At 40.9% G+C, this 22,725-nt stretch overlaps 1 protein-coding gene across 5 annotated transcripts in view; it reads left to right on the top strand.

Moving 5' to 3' along the window:
* LNP1 (leukemia NUP98 fusion partner 1) overlaps window positions 1–22,725 on the top strand; it is a 61,837-nt gene that overhangs the window by 24,278 nt on the left and 14,834 nt on the right. For 2 of the 5 annotated variants that reach the window (XM_011962512.1, XM_011962510.1), the window contains exon 2: window positions 1,228–1,416. In XM_011962512.1, the coding sequence (XP_011817902.1) occupies window positions 1,261–1,416 (156 nt within the window). In that variant the 5' untranslated portion in view covers window positions 1,228–1,260. Of the gene's footprint in view, window positions 1–1,227; window positions 1,417–9,463; window positions 9,763–22,725 lie in introns of those variants that run through there. The other 3 variants (XM_011962511.1, XM_011962514.1, XM_011962513.1) reach the window with 3 other exon arrangements.

Genomic DNA, 22,725 nt, shown 5'->3' on the forward strand with positions numbered 1-22,725 from the left:
GTGAGCCGAGATCGTGCCATTGCACTCCAGCCTGGGCGACAGGACAAGACTCCATCTCAAAAACAAAAAAAAAAAGAAAAGAAGAAAATGAGCATATATGGAATACTTGGCGGCTCCATACTTGATGCAAAGTAGGAGTTCCACAAATGTAATATTCTCTTTACCTTGAAAAAAATACCCACCAAAAGACAGGGACTATAAGATTTATATAACCTTTATTTACAGAAGCCCCAACTAGAAAAAACCTAAATGACAGCCTAAAATGACCATCACTGGTAGACTGAATTTTTTAAAATTGTGGCATGTTGATGCAATGCAATACTACACACAGCATCAACTACTGTTACTGCAAAAACATGGATATATCTCACTGATATAATGTTGAATAACATAGGATAATGCATACTATATAATGCATTGAAAGTAAGTTCAAAAACAAGCAAATTAATCTATAGTGACACAGATCGTTAATGGTAAACTTTTGAAGGGAATATGGAAGGGGGATACATGGAGCCAGTTGGGGTGCTGGCAGTGTTCTATGTCTTTACCTGCATGGTGGTGGTAACACAGGGGTATACGTATATAAAAATCCATCAAGCTGTGCACTTATGATTTGTACATTTTACGTGTACTTGTATATTATTTACATTTGTACATGTATAAGTAATACCTCAATTTTAAAAACTACTCGTTTTGATCCAGGAGCTGGATTTTATATCAATATCATTTTATATGGAGAGTATCTAGCTCTAGATATGACATGGCAACAGCTGGCTGCCTGGCAAGCTGTGGTCAGTGTGTTCCTTGTATGTGGCCCCATTTCAGAGCTTGCCTGGAGCTGACAGGCATATTGTGAGGGTCATGCTCCATCATCATTGACAGCTGGAGATGCCATCACATGTCATTGGCAGCAAAGCACAGGGAAAACCAGGCAGTGGACTCTGCTTCCCACCCTTAGGCTGTGAGGCACAAGCCCCAGCAATGGAAGGATTAGAAAGCCTCTCAATTTAAAAAGACAAGGGGAGGGGAATGTGGGCTGCACAATTTATAAATAGACATTGCCCAAGGCTGCCTGATGATGAAGTGGTTGTTTAGTAAATCTTTCTCCTTTAAGGATGCCAGTATCGGAGACCATTTTAAAAAGACCAGTTTCATTTTGTCTTTTGGGGGAGATCCTGGGTTTCATTGTCAGCCCTGTTGGGTGATATTTCCCTCTGTCAGATTTAGGGGCAGGCCCTCAATATTTGGCATCACCTTTACATGGAGCACAAAGATGATGATGATGATGATGTGTCTTTTGCCAAATGGATGAGCAGCTTCTGGGGCCACAGCTGGAGAGAGGAGGATCAGAGAGGACTCCGGGAACGCCACCGACCACAAGCCACCAGTCACAGGAAAACCTCGCTGCCCTGCCCAGTGAGTGATTGTCATGGACCCGGAGGGGAGAGCTGGACTAGGGGAGGGGGTTTCTCTTCAATAATTTTTTGAGGAGTCTTTGGATATAAAGTTTTCTTTGGTTCAAAACCAGCACTTCCGAGTCTTTCTCATACCCACAGAAATCTCTCTTATTATTCCATCTTGTCTTTCAAGGGACCTGATTTTCATCTAATGGGTAATGATTTCTTCATTTTTAGTTATCTGAGATATCTTTAACCACTCTCCAGAGCTCCTGATAAGCCTGAGATAATCCCACTGAGTGACAGAATTTAAGCCAAAGGAAAGAAACTTGATGCTGTACTTAGTCTGTGTAGCCTTGTGGCTCAATGTGTGATTTCCATTTGAAATACTGAAAATTGTTCCACTCTTTGGTAGACCTTCTAAGGAACTGGGGATCCCACATAACACGTCACTACCTTTGAGACGTTTGACATACTTGCTTTTCTTTCAAGGAGGCCATTTGGTTTCTAGAAGGGAGAGGGAGCTAACATTCTCCTGCCCTCGGCACTGTTTTGTTATGGCTAGGCAGAGCACCTGGTATCTGGGGAACAAGATGCAGAAAAGCTCCCAAGAGGGGAATGGTTGGGCTTGGTCAGCTGTGGACTCAGTGGCAGGTACAGGTGGCTATTCTCTCTGCCCTCCTGTGATGCTGGAAGGCTCCACAGTGGACATGTGTGTCCTCCGCTTCACAGTTACACAGCAATAATACAGCTTTTCTTTTTCGTAAGTCCCATCAAATGTCAGCTACCAGAGGATAGTTTCCCAATCCCCTGCTGTTGCCAACCCCAGAACCAAGTAAGTTTTGTTTGGGGTAATATTATTTCATTTTTAACTTCAGGCTTCCCAGACACATAATGTCTATAAGACATATGAAAGTGTATAAGGCAACCTCTGTTACTCCTGGTGATCAGCAAGTTTGAGGAATGAGAATTCTTTGAGACACAAATATTTCAAAATAGATCCCTTGCCAAATGCATACTCAGGGACAAAGGGCAATCTTCAACCCTTCTTTCAGCTTCAGGTTGCTAAAGTGAAAAAGACGGGGGTGTTGGACTGAGTGATCTCTAAGAACCCTTCTACCTCTGACCTTTCATGTTCTGTTATAAAATAGACACCTACTTATTGCCTCTCATTTTAATCTGTGTTCCACAATAAGTGAAGTATCCAGGCTGTGTGAACCAGGAGTATGATTAGTTTCCAGTTTCCAGATGTGAGAACAGGGATAAACAAAAGCAAAAACCATAATTTACTATTTATTACAATGGCCCCTTGGAGCCACAGGAAATATGAAAACAAGAAAAGAAACATGGTTTACTAGTTCCTTGAATAAACTTTAGCATCTATAGGGCTTTTAAAATGGAGATAGTTACCCTATTTACATAATTCACTTTTAGGTTACAATGTTGTTTGCCTTAATCTATGGAATCACAGCATCTATTATGTATAACATTTGTAAACTGTGTCCTTGTGACATCTTTGTCTGCTCATCCCTGCTTCGGGCATTTGCCTGAATTAATCTGTTTAGATTCTCTGAGTCAGCAATGAATTCCATAATTATTAGACTAACATGCAGAATAAAAATTGCTGGATTAAAGAAGTTAAAAATATGACTGAATGGAATGGAGAAACAGTAAGCATAGAGCACAAGTCAGAGGAACCAGAGGTCAATGGGCAGAGTCCTGGAAAGTAGTTGGGAAGTCTAATACTTCATTCTTTATGTACGTAATGCTGTATATGTATAAGTGAATCTATACTTGAATACTTAACTCTTCTATCTCTAAAATGTAATCAAATATTCTTACTTTTGGTACGGTGCCGTGGTTCACACGTGGAATCCCAGCACTCTGGGGTGCCAAGGTGGGAGGATCACTTGAACTAAGGAGTTTGAGAGCAGCCTGGGCAACATAGACCTCGTCACTATATAAATAAATAAATAAATAAATAAATAAATAAATAAATAAATAAATAAATAAATAAATAAAATAAAGGGAAAATCATTTTCTCATCATTGCATAGTCTCCTAAGAGAGAGGGCACTGAGAAGCCACTTGACAGCCCAAGGATCATTTTCACTGATTACCTGGGCACCCATGATGTCTGGTCACTTTATGAGAATACACACACCACAAACTTCCTATTCTCTAAGAGAAGGTATTTTTTTCACATTCAGCATGATAAGAAAATACTCAAACTCTCAGCTCAGAAGCTGCAACTGTTGGCAGCTTTTGCATACATCCTGCAGGCTCAAAAAGGTGCAGGGTCAAAAGGGCAACTCCCTTTGGTATGTGTCCCCAGCAGCAACTCCTCAAGGCAGGTGCCCAGGGCCCTTGCTAGGGAAGCAGGTGTCTGGGCTTCAAGGGTGGGCTGGAGCCTCGGGCCAGGGCTCCCAAGAAAGCCCAGAAGAGCTTCTCTCCCAGTGCTGAAAGACTTGACCCTTTCTGCTGTTGCTTTTTTGCTGCCCCATGTTTGTTTTTAAGAACCTTAGCATAGGCAGAGTAGGGAGCTATCTTTTCCTCATATTTTTAAAGAAGAAATAGGCTTAACTAGAGAAAAAAATGGAGTTGGAAGTCTCATTTTCTATAATGTAGTCCAAATCGTTTTTTCTTTCTGGGGTGTATTTACATCTTGTTGTTTTGGGATAATTTTTGGTAAAAGATTTGAAGAGTTCCCTTTCATTCCAGTATTAGGAGGTTCCCCAGGACCACTCTTAGGTTCTTGACTTGCTAAAAAGGACTGACAAGGCTCAGCATATAGTTGTACTTATGGCTAAGATTTATTATAGTGCAAGGATACAAAGCGAAACAAGTAAAGAGAAAAGTTGCATAGGGCAAGTCTGGAGGAAATCTGGCTGAAGCTTCCAAGAGTCCTCTCCCAGTGGAGTTACAAAGTGCACACCTAATTCCTCCAGCAACGAGTTGTGGCACATGTGCAAGGCAAGTGTTTACTATGGAGGCTTAATAGAGACTCGGTACCCCAGATATTTCCTGGGTGTTGGTCAGGTAGGCACACTCTGCCTACCACATACACAAACTCCAGATTTGCAGAAGAAGGTCAGTTGTTCAGCATAAACCACATTGGTTGGGCAAACAGTTTAGACCACTCTTATAATTTAAGGAAAATGTTATGTTACTGCAAGAACTGTTTACCAGCCAAGTTCCCAGAAGCCAGCTAAGGGCTAATCTTGCAAGCCGGTCCTTCTAAGGATCAGCAGTTTCAGGCCTGCTATGTTAACCATTTTGTGTGTAGCTGATCTCCTTGGTCAAGGCATTTTATAGCAAAATTATTATCAGTAGTGTCCCACGACACAGTATGAAACTAACCTGAATATTGACTTTACTTAAAATCTGGAGGTCTTGGATTTAGCCAATTAAAACAAATCCCATTAGCTATAAAGGTTAATCTTAGGAAGCCAGGTGGCTTTCTCCTTAAGTTTTTGTATTAACCTTTTTTAACTTAGCCGGAGGCATCAATTCAAGCATAGCACATCTCTGGGTAGTAAATTGAAGCTGACCTGCATGCCTTCTTGGGCTGAGGCAGGCCATGATAGTCAAGATATTTACACAGGAAGTACAATCCCAGAGAGCATTCTTAGAAACGAAGAATTCAAGTTCAGTTACCCCGTGAAAACATGCATTAGTCAGGTAGCACAGGTTAGCAGAGCCCCCAGTATGGCTTCCCACTGTGGGAACTTCGGCCCACAGTTTCCCTGTCCCGTCTAAATAATTCAGCTAAGTTCTTTGTTTTAGAAGGACTGCCTGAAGGCAGTTTGTTTCTGTCAGTTTTGCTCATAAGCGTGGACAATATCTGGAGGTGTTCTTGGAAGCTAGAGGAGCTGGGGCCAGTTGCTGCTGTCTCATAGTCAGTACTGTTGGGTGTGATCATAGGCTCAGCAGTCAGTTTGAATTCAAGCCCTCACAACATCCTGGAAAGGCAGCACTGGTGTTCAGGAGCAGTTCCGAAAAACAGATCATTAATGTCCTCTTTCTCCTGCCCCAGGTGCCAGGTTTTTTTCTTCTTTGCTATTACACAACAGTGTGATTCATTCAGAAATCATAACTTCCCCAGCCATTGTTTATTCTTATCTAGACCTTTTATGAGGAAGGGTAGGAAGGGTTGGGTGTTAGAGGGACAAAATGATTTACATAGAAAATCACTGTTTCATGTAACAACCAGAAAAACCACATCATGTTTCAGAATGGGCTAGGACAAAATCCTGAATTTTCAAAAATTTTCAGACTGTGTTTACATTACCTGTCCCTTTTGTCCTGATTATTTATTCAGGAAGCAGCCTAGAAAATATCAATTTCTGTCTAGGAGCAGCTGCATTTAGCAATCAAACTGCCTAACTAAGAAGAGAGGTGAGCAAAGAAGAGTCAGACTGTCAATCCATCATTGCAAATTTCAAAATACTCTGGCAAGCTGAACACAAATTAATAGCAGTAAGCTATCCCCAGAAGGGGTCAAGAGCCCTATCTGTCAGGAATGGATAGAGGGGTCCCACTCTCTGCGATGTGCTCTCCCCCAGCTTGCAGCTTTTGACAGGGTTCTTGGGATCAATCATTTCTGATGCAACTAGTTCCGTTTCAAATGGTCCTATCAAAGAACAAACGCTTTCCTGTAGGCATCTGCAAGTGAGCCGTGTGATAGCATAGTTTATGGCCCCACAGAGGAGTGTTGTAAACAAACCTGCAATAGTTCCAGAGACTGAGTTCTGTTCCTTGAGCCTATGCCTGTCTTCAGAGATTGGAACAGTGCTTCACAGACAGTATCATTTCAGCTTAGCATAAGCTCCAGGCAGTTAGGATCTGTGAATTCAGGATTCCAAACTAGCTAGCAACTTTTCTTCTTTGGCAGCAGCAAAGCCAAGAAGATACAGGGCCAAACAACTGTGTTCCAAGTCCAATTGACAAGACGTGTTTTCTAAGCCCTTTTTATATTGTCAGGTTTAGAGTCCAATTGACCTACTCCAAAATAAGCACGTTAGGCTGGAAAATCGTTAGCCTCTGAGGGTCAGACACCTGATTTTATGAGAACTTATTAGCAAACTAAAAACCGCTTTTTAAAACTCAAAAGGTGTTTTTTCCAGTGGAGATGAGCTATCCTTCTATGTTGTCTACCTTTTCCCGTAGGCTCCAACAGGCAAAAATTATAGCAAAATAATCAGTTACAGAGAATTCAGTATTTAAATACTCAAGAGTTTACATTGTAATTCATCTACTAGCAACAAAAATCAAGAGGTGCATATTCTCCTAATATTTCTTACGGAGTCGCTTTCCCTAACTGGGGTAATCCCTCAAGCATTTACGAAATTATAAGCGTATAATATTTTACATCAGTTTTTGTCATATATTCATTCAGGTGCAATAGCCACAAAATAGAAGTCATTTTTAAAAAATCTCTTTTTTTTTCATTGCAGATTTTCTCAAACTCCTAGTAGTAAAGTTGTAAATTCAACATGTATGACTTACATTATACCTGCTGAGAGATTTCTAGTTGGAATGCAAGGGGCTGCTGTACCAGGCGATGGGGTATTATTTCCCCCACTCCCCTTTCTTGCTAGTTTATCTAAAGCCTTGTTCTAGCTCTTGGAACTGACTTAACAAAAATGGTAGAAGTTGGCATTGCTTTCTCTTCCTTCCCACTTGGAAGAGAAAGCAATACAAATTTTTAACATTTGTGGCCCATGCAAAATGTGTTTTGGGAATGTTTGGGCCGTTTCTCTTCTCATCTAGAGGAGAGAACAAAACCCAAACGCATCAGCCAGGCTGCACTTTTTAATCCCTTCACTTTAGCTACCCGTGGCCAAAAGTATCCAGGGAATCTAATGAACCAGTTATCCTGGGGTTGAGTCTGTTATTTTGAATTCTGTAGGTAACTTTTACCTCTCACAACAGACATCATCTCAGCAGCTGATTCATACTACAGATGGCTAGGTAGCCACTGGGCGTTGAAGGTTCACCATCATGTCCTCTTCATCCTCCCTTTTCCCAAACCCTGCTTTAGCCATATTTCAGTGATTTGGGTTGTTTTTTTTAGCAAATCCCACTTGTGATAGTAGCTGTCATCCCAGTTTGGGGATTTGCTAGAACTCAGCATATATAATCGTACTCATGGGTAAGATTTATTATGTTGAAAGGATACAAAGTAAAACTGAGAAAGAAAATAGAAAAGGCATATGGGGTGCAGTCTGGAGGAAATTAGGCACACTCTTCCAGAAAGTCCTGTTCCAGTGAAGTCCCACAGGATGTGCTTAATTCCTCCAGCAATGAGTTGTGATAACACAGGAAGTCTTGGCCATTTGCAAAAAATAAAAATGTTACAAGATATGTTAAGCTTTGGCTACTTTTCCTTAGTAACATAAAAGTTGTGATACCATGCTCTACAAACATTGGTCACAGTTACCAAGCTTATCTTTTTGCAGCTCAAGGAAGGATTTTCATATGGCAAATGGCCAAGAATTCCTGATTGAAAATGCAAGACTTCTCCAAGTTCTCTTGAAATACTGGCAGGATGGTGGAAAGAGCCTGGACTTTGTTTTTCTATTCCCCACTTCAAACTTGGCTTTGCCACTTAGTATTAATTTCACTTTGGCAAGGGGTGATCTATTTGCATCTCAACTTCCTTATCAATAAAATGTCATACAGATCTCCCAGTCACAGGGTTGTTATAAGAAAATTAGCATATATGGGGTCCGGCGTGGTGGCTCATGCATGTAATCTTAGCACTTTGGGAGGCTGAGACAGGCGGATCATGACGTCGGGAGTTTGAGACAAGCCTGGCCAACATGGTGAAACCCCGTCTCTACTTAAAATACAAAAATTAGCTGGACGTAGTGGTGGGTGCCTATAATCCTAGCTACTCAGGAGGCTGAGGCAGGAGAATTGTTTGAGCCCGGGAGGCAGGGGTTGCAGTGAGCCGAGATCGTGCCATTGCACTCCAGCCTGGGCGACAGGACAAGACTCCATCTCAAAAACAAAAAAAAAAAGAAAAGAAGAAAATGAGCATATATGGAATACTTGGCGGCTCCATACTTGATGCAAAGTAGGAGTTCCACAAATGTAATATTCTCTTTACCTTGAAAAAAATACCCACCAAAAGACAGGGACTATAAGATTTATATAACCTTTATTTACAGAAGCCCCAACTAGAAAAAACCTAAATGACAGCCTAAAATGACCATCACTGGTAGACTGAATTTTTTAAAATTGTGGCATGTTGATGCAATGCAATACTACACACAGCATCAACTACTGTTACTGCAAAAACATGGATATATCTCACTGATATAATGTTGAATAACATAGGATAATGCATACTATATAATGCATTGAAAGTAAGTTCAAAAACAAGCAAATTAATCTATAGTGACACAGATCGTTAATGGTAAACTTTTGAAGGGAATATGGAAGGGGGATACATGGAGCCAGTTGGGGTGCTGGCAGTGTTCTATGTCTTTACCTGCATGGTGGTGGTAACACAGGGGTATACGTATATAAAAATCCATCAAGCTGTGCACTTATGATTTGTACATTTTACGTGTACTTGTATATTATTTACATTTGTACATGTATAAGTAATACCTCAATTTTAAAAACTACTCGTTTTGATCCAGGAGCTGGATTTTATATCAATATCATTTTATATGGAGAGTATCTAGCTCTAGATATGACATGGCAACAGCTGGCTGCCTGGCAAGCTGTGGTCAGTGTGTTCCTTGTATGTGGCCCCATTTCAGAGCTTGCCTGGAGCTGACAGGCATATTGTGAGGGTCATGCTCCATCATCATTGACAGCTGGAGATGCCATCACATGTCATTGGCAGCAAAGCACAGGGAAAACCAGGCAGTGGACTCTGCTTCCCACCCTTAGGCTGTGAGGCACAAGCCCCAGCAATGGAAGGATTAGAAAGCCTCTCAATTTAAAAAGACAAGGGGAGGGGAATGTGGGCTGCACAATTTATAAATAGACATTGCCCAAGGCTGCCTGATGATGAAGTGGTTGTTTAGTAAATCTTTCTCCTTTAAGGATGCCAGTATCGGAGACCATTTTAAAAAGACCAGTTTCATTTTGTCTTTTGGGGGAGATCCTGGGTTTCATTGTCAGCCCTGTTGGGTGATATTTCCCTCTGTCAGATTTAGGGGCAGGCCCTCAATATTTGGCATCACCTTTACATGGAGCACAAAGATGATGATGATGATGATGTGTCTTTTGCCAAATGGATGAGCAGCTTCTGGGGCCACAGCTGGAGAGAGGAGGATCAGAGAGGACTCCGGGAACGCCACCGACCACAAGCCACCAGTCACAGGAAAACCTCGCTGCCCTGCCCAGTGAGTGATTGTCATGGACCCGGAGGGGAGAGCTGGACTAGGGGAGGGGGTTTCTCTTCAATAATTTTTTGAGGAGTCTTTGGATATAAAGTTTTCTTTGGTTCAAAACCAGCACTTCCGAGTCTTTCTCATACCCACAGAAATCTCTCTTATTATTCCATCTTGTCTTTCAAGGGACCTGATTTTCATCTAATGGGTAATGATTTCTTCATTTTTAGTTATCTGAGATATCTTTAACCACTCTCCAGAGCTCCTGATAAGCCTGAGATAATCCCACTGAGTGACAGAATTTAAGCCAAAGGAAAGAAACTTGATGCTGTACTTAGTCTGTGTAGCCTTGTGGCTCAATGTGTGATTTCCATTTGAAATACTGAAAATTGTTCCACTCTTTGGTAGACCTTCTAAGGAACTGGGGATCCCACATAACACGTCACTACCTTTGAGACGTTTGACATACTTGCTTTTCTTTCAAGGAGGCCATTTGGTTTCTAGAAGGGAGAGGGAGCTAACATTCTCCTGCCCTCGGCACTGTTTTGTTATGGCTAGGCAGAGCACCTGGTATCTGGGGAACAAGATGCAGAAAAGCTCCCAAGAGGGGAATGGTTGGGCTTGGTCAGCTGTGGACTCAGTGGCAGGTACAGGTGGCTATTCTCTCTGCCCTCCTGTGATGCTGGAAGGCTCCACAGTGGACATGTGTGTCCTCCGCTTCACAGTTACACAGCAATAATACAGCTTTTCTTTTTCGTAAGTCCCATCAAATGTCAGCTACCAGAGGATAGTTTCCCAATCCCCTGCTGTTGCCAACCCCAGAACCAAGTAAGTTTTGTTTGGGGTAATATTATTTCATTTTTAACTTCAGGCTTCCCAGACACATAATGTCTATAAGACATATGAAAGTGTATAAGGCAACCTCTGTTACTCCTGGTGATCAGCAAGTTTGAGGAATGAGAATTCTTTGAGACACAAATATTTCAAAATAGATCCCTTGCCAAATGCATACTCAGGGACAAAGGGCAATCTTCAACCCTTCTTTCAGCTTCAGGTTGCTAAAGTGAAAAAGACGGGGGTGTTGGACTGAGTGATCTCTAAGAACCCTTCTACCTCTGACCTTTCATGTTCTGTTATAAAATAGACACCTACTTATTGCCTCTCATTTTAATCTGTGTTCCACAATAAGTGAAGTATCCAGGCTGTGTGAACCAGGAGTATGATTAGTTTCCAGTTTCCAGATGTGAGAACAGGGATAAACAAAAGCAAAAACCATAATTTACTATTTATTACAATGGCCCCTTGGAGCCACAGGAAATATGAAAACAAGAAAAGAAACATGGTTTACTAGTTCCTTGAATAAACTTTAGCATCTATAGGGCTTTTAAAATGGAGATAGTTACCCTATTTACATAATTCACTTTTAGGTTACAATGTTGTTTGCCTTAATCTATGGAATCACAGCATCTATTATGTATAACATTTGTAAACTGTGTCCTTGTGACATCTTTGTCTGCTCATCCCTGCTTCGGGCATTTGCCTGAATTAATCTGTTTAGATTCTCTGAGTCAGCAATGAATTCCATAATTATTAGACTAACATGCAGAATAAAAATTGCTGGATTAAAGAAGTTAAAAATATGACTGAATGGAATGGAGAAACAGTAAGCATAGAGCACAAGTCAGAGGAACCAGAGGTCAATGGGCAGAGTCCTGGAAAGTAGTTGGGAAGTCTAATACTTCATTCTTTATGTACGTAATGCTGTATATGTATAAGTGAATCTATACTTGAATACTTAACTCTTCTATCTCTAAAATGTAATCAAATATTCTTACTTTTGGTACGGTGCCGTGGTTCACACGTGGAATCCCAGCACTCTGGGGTGCCAAGGTGGGAGGATCACTTGAACTAAGGAGTTTGAGAGCAGCCTGGGCAACATAGTAAGACTCCGTCTCTCCAAAAAAAAAAAAAAAAATAGCAGGGTGTGGTGGTGCTCCCATAGTCCCAGCTACTTGGAAGGCTGAGGCGGAAGATCACTTGAGCCCAAGAGGTTGAGGCTGCAGTGAATGGTGGTCATGCCACTGCTTTCCAACATGGGTAACAGAATGAGACCTTGTCTAAAATATATATATATATATATATTTTCTTATTTTAAGGAACAATTTGGTTTTCAATTTTTCGTCTGCTTTGAACTAATGAAAATACCTAAAAGAGAAAAGCTTACTCTTATCCTTACTTTTTTTCTTCTCTCCCGACTGCTCTAAGGCCCTTCCCTCTCTCAACCTTTTAATACTCGATAACCATCAATATTACATTCAGTATTATATGCATAGGAAGAGAAGAGCTTTCCCCCTTGCCTACTTTGAATGTGGTTTCTTTTTTTCCCCACTTCTCCTTGAATGTAGTTTCTAATACATCTTCATCAGTCTCATGATTCACACAAAACCACAATGATCAACATTAATTTATTTAACATATTTATTGAACACCTACTGTGAGCTGAACATTGTCCAAGTATCACAGGGTGAAACAAGACATGCCCAGTCCCCACACTTGTGGAACTGTCAGTCTAGTAGAAAATACAAATTTGGCAGTAAGAATGAGGTACAACAAAGGGTAAAGCTTAGGCCTTTTTATAGAATGCTACTTTTTCTCCAGACTCATTAGAACCTGTGTTTGCTGAATTAAAGTGAATAAAGAAATCCGATGTTATTGTTCTGTTGTCCTTAGTGAAAGAAACGTAATATGAAGTTTCTCTTATTATTAAACTGACTTGCCTTCTCTCTCCAACATCACATGAATACAAAACTGAAGTAAAACAGTTTCCCTGTCATGTATTTATTCTGTGGAAGTGCATTTTTAATACGTTTAGTCTGTTTAGCTTTCTAGTCATCATCTCCTTCAGCTTAACATGGTTCTCTTAACATTGTTCTGTGTAGTCTGGGGCTCATGGAAGGGAAGATTGTGCTAAATGAAAGATCTTTGAGAGAAGAAACTGAGTTTATTGGCCCAGGGCTTTTGTAACTCCAGATGGGCCTTCACAGTGCTGCTTCTATGCTCCAGGGAAGGCATCGTATGTACTTGCCCACATGATATAGTTTGAAGGATATAGAATAAGTCTCTACCGATGTACACCCAAGATGTTTTCTTTTTTCTTTAAAGTTCTGGAATACATGCGCAGAACGTGCAGGTTTGTCACATAGGTATACATGTGCCATGGTGGTTTGCTGCACCCATCAACCTGTCATCTAGGTTTTAGACCCTGCATGCATTAAGTATTTATCCTAATGCTCTCCCTCCCCTGGCCCTCAACCCTCTGATAGGCCCCAGTGTGTGAGTTGTTCTCCTCCCTGGATCCATGTGTTCTCATTGTTCGACTCCCACTTGTGAGTGAGAACATGTGGTGTTTGGTTTTCTGTTCCTGTGTTAGTTTGCTAAGAATGATGGCTTCCAGCTTCATCTATGTCCCTGCAAAGGACATGATCTTATTCTTTTTATGGTTGCATAGTATTCCATGGTATATATGCACCACATTTTCTTTATCCACTCTATCAGTGATGGGCATTTGTGTTGGTCCCATGTCTTTGCTATTGTAAATAGTGCTGCAATAAACATACATGTGCGTGTGTCTTTATAATAGAATGATTTATATTCCTCTGGGTATATACCCAGTAATGGGATTGCTGGATCAAATGGTATTTCTTGTTCTAGATCCTTGAGGAATCACCACACTGTCTTCCACAATGGTTGAACTAATTTACATTCCCCCCAACAGTGTAAAAGCGTTCCTATTTCTCCACAGCCTTGCCAGCATCTATTGTTTCTTGCCTTTTTAACAATCGCCATTCTGACTGGTGTGAGATGGTGTCTCATTGTGGTTTTGATTTTGCCTTTCTCTAATGATCAGTGATGTTGAGCTTTTTTCATACGTTTGTTTGGCCGCATAAGTGTCTTCTTTGGAGAAGCGTCTGCTCATATCCTTTGCCCACTTTTCGATGGGTTTATTTGTTTGTTTGTTGTAAGTTTGTTTAAGTTCATTGTAGATTCTAGATATTAGACTTTTGTTAGATGAGTAGATTGCAAACATTTTCCCCATTCCGTAGGTTGTCTGTTCACTCTGATGATAGTTTCTTTTGCTGTGCAGAAGCTCTTTAGTTTTAGATCCCATTTGTCAATTTTGGCTTTTATTGCAATTGCTGTTGGTGTTTGTATCACGAAGTATTTGCCCACGCCTATGTCCTGAATGGTACTGCCTAGGTTTTCTTCTAGGGTTGTTACGGTTTTGGGATTTACATTTAAGTCTTTAATCCATCTTGAGTTAATTTTTGTAAAAGGTATAAGGAAGGAGTCCAGTTTCAGTTTTCTGCATATGGCTGGCCAGTTTTCCCAGCACCATTTATTAAATAGGGAATCCTTTCCCCATTGCTTGTTTTTGTCAGATTCGCCAAAGATCAGATGGTTATATAACTGTGGTCTTATTTCTGACTTCTTTATTCTGTTCCACTGGTCTATGTGTCTGTTTTGGTACCTGTTACCTGTTACCATACTATTTTGGTTACTGCAGCCTTACAGTATAGTTTGAAGTCAGGTAGCGTGATGCCTCCTTTTTTTTCTTCTTTTTTCTTTTTCTTTTGTCTTTCTTCTTTTTTTTTTTTTGTTTTTTGTTTTTTTGAGATGAAGTCTCATTCTGTTGCCCAGGCTGGAGTGCAGTGATGAGATCTCGGCTCACTACAACCTCTGCCTCTGGGGTTCAAGCAATTGTCCTGCCTCAGCCTCCTGAGTAGCCAAGACTACAGGCATGCACCACCACACCTGGCTAATTTTTGTATTTTTAGTAGAGATGGAATTTCACCATGTTAGCCTGGCTGGTCTTGAACTCCTGATCTCAGGTGATCTGCCCGCCTTGGCCTCCCAAAGTGCTGGGATTACAGGTGTGAGCCACTGCGCTCGGCTGTCTTTTTTTTTTTTTTAATAAAATTACCTTTCTCCATTGTATATTCTCCCTCTATGCTCTCACTTTAAAATGATGAAAGACGTTTGTAATTTTAGTTTTTATCGTTGATCTACTTTCAGTTGGCTACACTCTCATTCTTATAGTATCTCACTACAGGGCAGGTGGGGCATGGCCCTCTTAGGGGAGTTCTCATAACCCTGGGAGAGAACACATACTATCAAGTGTCATGATTGGCAGTGGCTTCTTGTATTTCAGGTTATATTTGAATTTAATTTTCATAGGAGGCAATTCCTTTATCCAAGGAAATGAAACTAATGATAGAATTTCAGGTACCAGTGACAACTCTATAGGGAGCTTTTAGCATGATGTTCTGTGGGCTTTTCTGTCTTCTTCTAGGTGCTAAGGTGGAGGAGTTGCTAGAAAGGCAGCGGAGAGGAGTGGTCAGGAGCAAGTGCTCTGGAGCTGGCCTCCTGTGTCCTTCATTTACTAGCAGCATAACTCTGAGCAAGCTTCTTGAACTCTCTTTGCCTCCAGTTCCCCACATGTAAATGGGATTAGCGATCATAGTACAGACCTCATAAAGGTGCTGTGAATATTCAATAAGTAATGTATATATATAGTGCTTTGGACAGTGCCTGGTGCCTATTAACTTATTTGTTAAAAAAGTAAGTTTTTTTTGCACTAAATGTATACAATGTATACATTTAGAAAAGGAGAGGGGACTTTATTTCTTATAAAGCTTATAGCCTGCAAGGTGGCCATCCCACAGCCTGGGAAGCATAGCCTCCAGAAAGACTGGAGACAGGCACTTCAAAGGAGGAGGGGTAAGGGGTAGGAGCTTTATGCTGAACAGGTTGGCTAAACATCCATATGCAACAGCTTATAGAAGGAGCTATGAATATTCCTGAAGGTGGTCCTGACACAGTTCTGTGGACACAGGAGTTTTGAACAAACATGCATGTAGCATGTATGACCCATGCTCACTTTGGGATGGAGACTTAACATTTAAATATATTACAATTAGGCCCTATTCGTGAAAAGATCTTCTCAGGGCAGGAAGGTGAGTGAGTGTGCAGCCCCCATAAACCAGCTAGGACCAGTCCATGGTTGGTAGTGTTGTCAGGAGAAAGTTATTGCAATCAGTCTCTTGTCCAATCAAAACTGTAGTAATGGCTGGTGGAACAAGAGAATCAGCTAGTCAGCATGTGATGGAGCTACAAATTGTTTTAATGCTGCATATGTCAGGGCCGGTGCTTGTTTAGCTGCTAGAGGAAAGTAAAAACCTTGTGGCAGTCAGAACACGGTTTATTCTTTAAGTGTAGGGGTGCACAACTTAACCCTTGCCTAGCATGGCCTTAGGTTCTGTTTATAATTAGGTATCTTATTGCCACAAAGACTTTGTTCTGTCAGTGTTGCGATCTCTATTTTAACATTAATGCTGGTCAATTGTTGTGTCTAAACCATACATGACAGGGAGTACAACGAGGCGCATCTGACCTCCTGTCCCGTCATGGCTCGGAACTAAGTTTTTTTTTTTTTTGAGACGGAGTCTTGCTCTGTCGCCCAGGCTGGAGTGCAGTGGCCGGATCTCAGCTCACTGCAAGCTCCACCTCCCGGGTTTACACCATTCTCCTGCCTCAGCCTCCGGAGTAGCTGGGACTACAGGCGCCCGCCACCTCGCCCGGCTAGTTTTTTGTATTTTTAGTAGAGACGGGGTTTCACCGTGTTAGCCAGGATGGTCCCGATCTCCTGACCTCGTGATCCGCCCGTCTCGGCCTCCCAAAGTGCTGGGATTACAGGCTTGAGCCACCGCGCCCGGCCAGGTTTTTAAGGTTTTTATGGAATCCCCTTGGCCAAGAGGGGGTCTGTTCAGTTGAGGGGGGGCTTATGATTTTATTTTTAGTTTACATACTTAATAAGATGCTTTCTCTCTTTCCGTCTCCTCCCTCTGCACCTCCTCCTCCTCCTCTGTCAGAGATGTTGACACTTGGAAATTTTTTTCCAGATACCTTTAATTAATTACTGCACAAAATTCTAGAGTTTTTCATTTTCCCTTTACTTCATTGTCTTTTATGTTTCTCTTTTATATTACAATGGGAAGATCATTGGTAATTTTATATTGAACATTGGCAGGTAGCATATGTTCTGTTATGGACTGAATGTTTGTGCTTCCCCGTGCCCCATTCATATGTTGAAGCCTTAATCTCCAATGTGATGGTATTTGGAAATGGAGCCTTTGAGAGATAATTAGGGTTAGATGAGTTCATGAGGGTGGGGTCCTGGCCTAATGGGATTAATACCCTTATAAGAAGAGACATCAGAGAGCTTATTCTTCCTCTCTCTCTCCCAGTGTGTGCATAAAAAAAAAAGCACTCCTGTGAGGGTGCAGTGAGAAGGCAGCCATCTGTAAGCCAGGAAGAGAGCCCTCACCAGGAACTGAATTAGCCAGAGCCTAGATCTGGGACTTCCTACCCTCCAGAACTGTGAGAAACAAATTTCTGTTGCATAAGCTACTCAGGTTATGGTATTTTGTTATGGCAGCCCAAGGTGACTAATAATTTTCATAACAAGCATCATCACCAGAGAGTGGAGAGCTAGTAGGGAAAACATTATTATCCATGACCTAATTTAATGTCATTTGGGGTTATGATCTCAGTGGCATATGGTTTAGATGGGCTTAGTTTGGCTACTGCAGCTTTGGGATGAGTAAGACAAGTCCTTGAATTTTGCTTTAGGAAAAGATTCCAAGTGCCTGAGGTGTGAAGTGTTATAAGCTCACAGGAGTTTCTTCTCATAGCTCTCCTCTGTTTAGCCACTGTATAACTTGTGATAGGGTGTTGATGACAGTTTTGCATTGATTTAGTGTGTAATAGTGTGACCAAGCAGGGTCTGTTCATTTCCCCAATTAAACAAAGTTATTTTACTGATTAGTTTAAAACATTGTTTGGCTTCCCAAAAGGATGTACAGTACATGGCTACTAAGCTTATCTTTATTATTTCTAAAAGAAATATCATTTTACCAGTTGAACATTTGAATGTTTGCCCTGATGGTGTTTCCATGTATAGCTAGTCTACTCATTTGTAGTCCTCTGGCTCGGATGACGGCATTAGACTACATTATAAAATACTCCTCATATAAAATTCTTTTAGATGAATTCCTAAAGACCTATAGATTATTATTACTAACTTTATAATAGAATTCTGTTTAAATTGGCACATGGTTAAAAGTCATATTTACAGGCAGTTTCACATGGAAATAGAATAAAGTTGTTGCTGTTGTTAAAGATAAAGGATTTAGTACTGCTAAGCCAGGAACCAGATGTCACATGCTTAGGCATGTCACTTTATCTCTCTAATAAAGTCACTAGTCACATAAGTCTTAGGCAAGACTTAGCCTCACTAAGATGCATTTTCCTCATCTGTAAAAGGGGAAGAATCACTCCCTTGCAGACTTTATTCTGAAGTTAGCTATCAAGGACATGGCCCCAGAGTGCCAGGCACATACTGTGCACTAGGACTCAATATGGGTCTTATTATCCCAGCACCTGGATCTTTCTCATTATGTCTCATCATGCTGTTAACCATTGACTACAGGGTGGGAGGGATACAATTGAAGGGTGATTGCAATTAAAGCCAAAATAAAGAACATCAAGTAGTTAAGCTCTTGAGGTGAATATATCACATAACCAATCTCCCCCTCCCCACCTTTCCTTTTAGGTTTATTGGCACTTTAAAAAAAAAACAAAAACACACACTTTCTTTTTTTAGATCTGTTTTAGGCTCAAAACAATATTGAGCAGAAGGTACAAAGATTTTCCATAGCCCCCATACTCCCAGATATGCATACCTCTCCCATGATTAACCTTCCTGACTAGAGTGGTACATTTGTTCCAGTTGATGAACCCACACTGACACATCATTATCACCCAGAGTCCGTAGTTTACACGTTAGGATTCACTCTTGCTGTTGTACATTTTATGGGTTTGTACAAATGTATCATGGCACGCACCTACCATTATAGTGGCACACAGAATAGTTTCACTGTCCTAAAAACCAATTTCTTTTTAAATGAGAACCAATGACTTGGGGATAGAGAGTGCATGGGATTTTCTTTGATGGAGATTGTTGTTCTGGGACCACTGGGGAAAGAGTCATGCTGTTTGGAGCACTCTAATTTGGAGAGTCGGTGTACAGGGCAGTCATGTCCCTCAGTCGGTGCCTGCTGCAACGCGGTAGCCCAGGAGCCCAGGGTGAGCTCAGAGTGTGAGAAGATAGCAACCCAGGTTCTACAGCATGATTCACAAAGTAGGGGATAGATAGGTGAGGCTATTTTAAGCCATTTGGGACGTTGTTTTCGGTCTTATTAAGGAAAATTACCTTAGGAGGTCATATAAAATTCCAAAAATAGAACTCGCATAGCAACTAAACATTTTTAAAGAGGAGGAGCTTCTCCGTGTCCTAATTACAGTTCTCTTTTAAGCTCATTTTCCACAAAGTCATATGTCAAAGCAAAGAGAGAAACTGGAAAACCTATCTGCTGTAGGGAGTTTTAAGTACACACTTTATGTTGTGATCAAACTCTTGCCATTCTTTTTAGGCTCCGTAATGGAAAGGGACATTTGTACAAACTTCCATTTCACTCCCAGTTGCAAAACTTTAATGTATTATTTTTTTTCCCTGACAATATAATACATGCTACCCAGATAAAACTATGAAAAATACTAAAAAAAGAAAAAAAATAAAAGGAAGAAAACAATAGCACATCACAAAGAAAACCTTTGGTAAGAGTTTGATATGTTTTAACATTACCAATCTTGGGATATTGCCCTACATGAAATCCCTCAATGTCTCCTTATTCCAGCTCTCTTGGCTCCTCCTGGTCCACTGTGCTCCCCAGCACCGCTATGCCAGCAAGCTTCTTCCATGGCAGTGGATCTGCCCATGTGGTGCTCATCTCCAAGCAGAAAGCAGTCCTTGTCCTCTAACCCTTGCTCATCCTTCAGTTTGTAGCTCAATCGTCACACATTCACAGAATTCTCTCTGGATCCTTCTTCCTTACCCCCCTAACACCCACCCCAATATATATAGGTTTACCGCATTCTACCTTCTCATTGCACCTTGAACTCCCCTTTATAGCATTTATCCAAGGACGCAGACACATGCCCTATTTGTTAAACATCTATCTCCTGTGCAGATGCAATCTCTAAGAGACTGTTTTGCTCCCCATCCTATCCACAGCACCTACTACCATGACTGACTTGTTTAGTAAACGGACTAATATATACAGATTTATCTTAGGTGTCTTAGCAGCTTCACACATCTTTAACCATATTTCTGATTATTTGGGAATAAGTTTCTAGGTATGCATATGTAGAAAGATATGCATATGTTTGCCAGCGCTACCATAACAAAATACCACACACCGGGTGGCTTAAATGGGAGAAATTTATTTTCTTACAGTTCTGGAGGCTAGGAAGTCCAAGATTAAGGCTTCTGTTGGGGCCTCGCTTGTTTGATTGCTGATGGCTGCCTTCTCACTGTGATTTTCCATGGTCTTTCTTCTCTGAGTGAGCAACTCTGTTGTCTCTCTATGTGTTCAAATTTCCTCTTCTTGTAAGACACCAGTCAGATTGGATTAGGGCTCACCCTAATGGCCTCATTTTACTTAATCACCTCTTTAAAGCCCTATAGCTAAATGCAGTAACATTCAGAGATGTTGGGGGTTAGGACTTCAACCTATGATTTTTGGAGAGATATAGTTCAACCCATAACAACATAAGATGACTGGATCTAAGGAGGGGAATATTTTAAGCTTATTATTTTTTCGTTTTTACATCTTCTTGGACACCAATAGTTTAAGCTTCTTAGCACATATTTCTCAAGGCTTTCTGAGAAGGCTGCACACATTTATAATCCCATCAGTAAGGGATGATAGTTCCCGTCTCCCTGTACTCTTGCCAGTGTTGGTATTGTTAAAACACATTTTTTTTTTTGCTAATCTGAAAGGTAAAATGTTATTTTATTTTACAGAATCTTTGACTGCTAATTAAATATTAACATTCATAACCATTTGGTATTTCCTTTTCTTTTATTCTTTATACTGTACATTCAATATATATTTAATGAACCCATGCCATGAACAAGGCAAGGTGCTGGGTACTAGCAGAGAGTAAAGCATAGCCCTTGATATGATGCAGCACACAATCTAGTGGAGAAGAGAGGCACTGAACAAAACTACCCAAATTATTAATTACAGTTGTGATAAGTTTCCCAGAGGAGAAGTACTGGAACCCAAGAGAGCATCTGGCAGGAACCTGAACCAATCAGAGAGGTAGAAAAGACTTTCTGAGGAAATGCAGTTTTTGCTGTGACTGAAGGATGATTAGCCATTAGAAAGATGAGGGAGTAGGGTCGTGGATGAGGTCACTGGCAGGGAGGACCCTGTGCCAGTGCCTGCACTACACAGGAGCAGGTGAACTCAAGAAAAAGATCAAAGACCAGTGAGAAAGGAAAGGTAGAAAAGGAAGACTAGTCTAGAACCTTGGGGAGCCCCAACAGCTATGAGCTGATAGAAGGAAGAAGTGAGCACATGTCTAAATCACAGTGGCAGCCAGATCAAAGGGAAAGCAGGAGGGTGCGGTGGTAGCAAGCAAGGAAACAGTGTTTTCAAAAGGCTCCTGTGGATAACAGAGTTGAATGCTACTGAATGACTAAGATGAAGAGCAAAAAGTGCACAGAATTTGGCAACATGAAGACCAACATCCTGATCAAAATTAGCTGTGGGTGGGGAAGCTGGACTGGAGTGAGTTGAGTGAGTCCGAGAAATTGAGAGAGCAAGTGTCATAATTATTTCAAAAAGTTTGCTTGTCTAAACTGTCTGTCCTTTGCCCATTTTCCAGTTGTGATGTTAATGACTGATGGCATTATATTATATGATCTCTTTTTATGTGTGTGAGACGTACTGATGTATCTTTAGGATATTTATTAAACATTAGTAATATGTAGCAAATTTTTTAAAGTTCATTTTTTCACCTGTAGTTTAAATTTGTTTATGTTGCTTTTAATACACATTAGCTTTATATATATATTTTATTTTATTTTTACTTTTTGGAGACAGAGTCTCATTCTGTTGCCCAGGCTGGAGTGCAGTGGCGTAATCTCAGCTCACTGCAACCTCTGCCTCGTGGGTTCAAGTGATTCTTGTGCCTCAGCCTCCCAAGTAGCTAGGATTACAGGTGCCTGCCACCACACCCAGCTAATTTTTTTGTATTTTTAGTAGAGACAGGGTTTCACTATGCTGGCCAGGCTGGTCTCAAACTCCTGACGTCAGGTGATCCACTCACCTCGGCCTCCCAAAGTGCTGGGATTACAGGCATGAGCCACCGTGCCTGGCCTAGCTTTATATTTTTATATAGTAAAGTTGATTTTTTTCCTTATGACTTCTTCCATTGCTCTTTTACTTAGAAATTGTTTCTCCATGTAAAACTTACATGAATATTTACCTTTATATTTCCTAAACATTTATGGCTCCATTGAAACATTTAAAAAATAATTTTGGGATTTATTTTTACATATCAACTTAAGGATTGGCATCTTTTGTTTTAGTGTTCTAATGATGGAGTAGTAAGCAACAAAGCTAGTCTCAGGATGTTCTACTTAATGTTTTAACCAGTTGACTCTGCTGCCTCACTGTAGGAGAAAAGTCTTACTGATCAAGAAAATGTGAACCCTGAAAATCTGAGACAGGTCTCAGTTAATTTGGAAAGTTTATTTTGCCAAGCTCAAGGATGTGCACCTGTGACACAGCCTCAGGAGGTCCCAACAACAAGTGCCCAAAGTGGTCAGAGCACACTTTGGTTTTAAACATTCTAGGGAGGCATGAGACATCAGTCAACATATGCAATATGAATATTGATTCTATCTGGAAAGGCAGGACAACTCAAAGCAAGGCAGGAAGACTCAAAGCTTGTGGGGGCTTCCAGGTTACGGGTAGATAAGAGACAAATGGTTGCATTCTTCTG

The sequence above is a fragment of the Colobus angolensis genome, unplaced genomic scaffold (genome assembly GCF_000951035.1).
Source record: "Colobus angolensis palliatus isolate OR3802 unplaced genomic scaffold, Cang.pa_1.0 Scaffold592, whole genome shotgun sequence".
In the NCBI taxonomy this organism is placed as follows: domain Eukaryota; kingdom Metazoa; phylum Chordata; class Mammalia; order Primates; family Cercopithecidae; genus Colobus; species Colobus angolensis.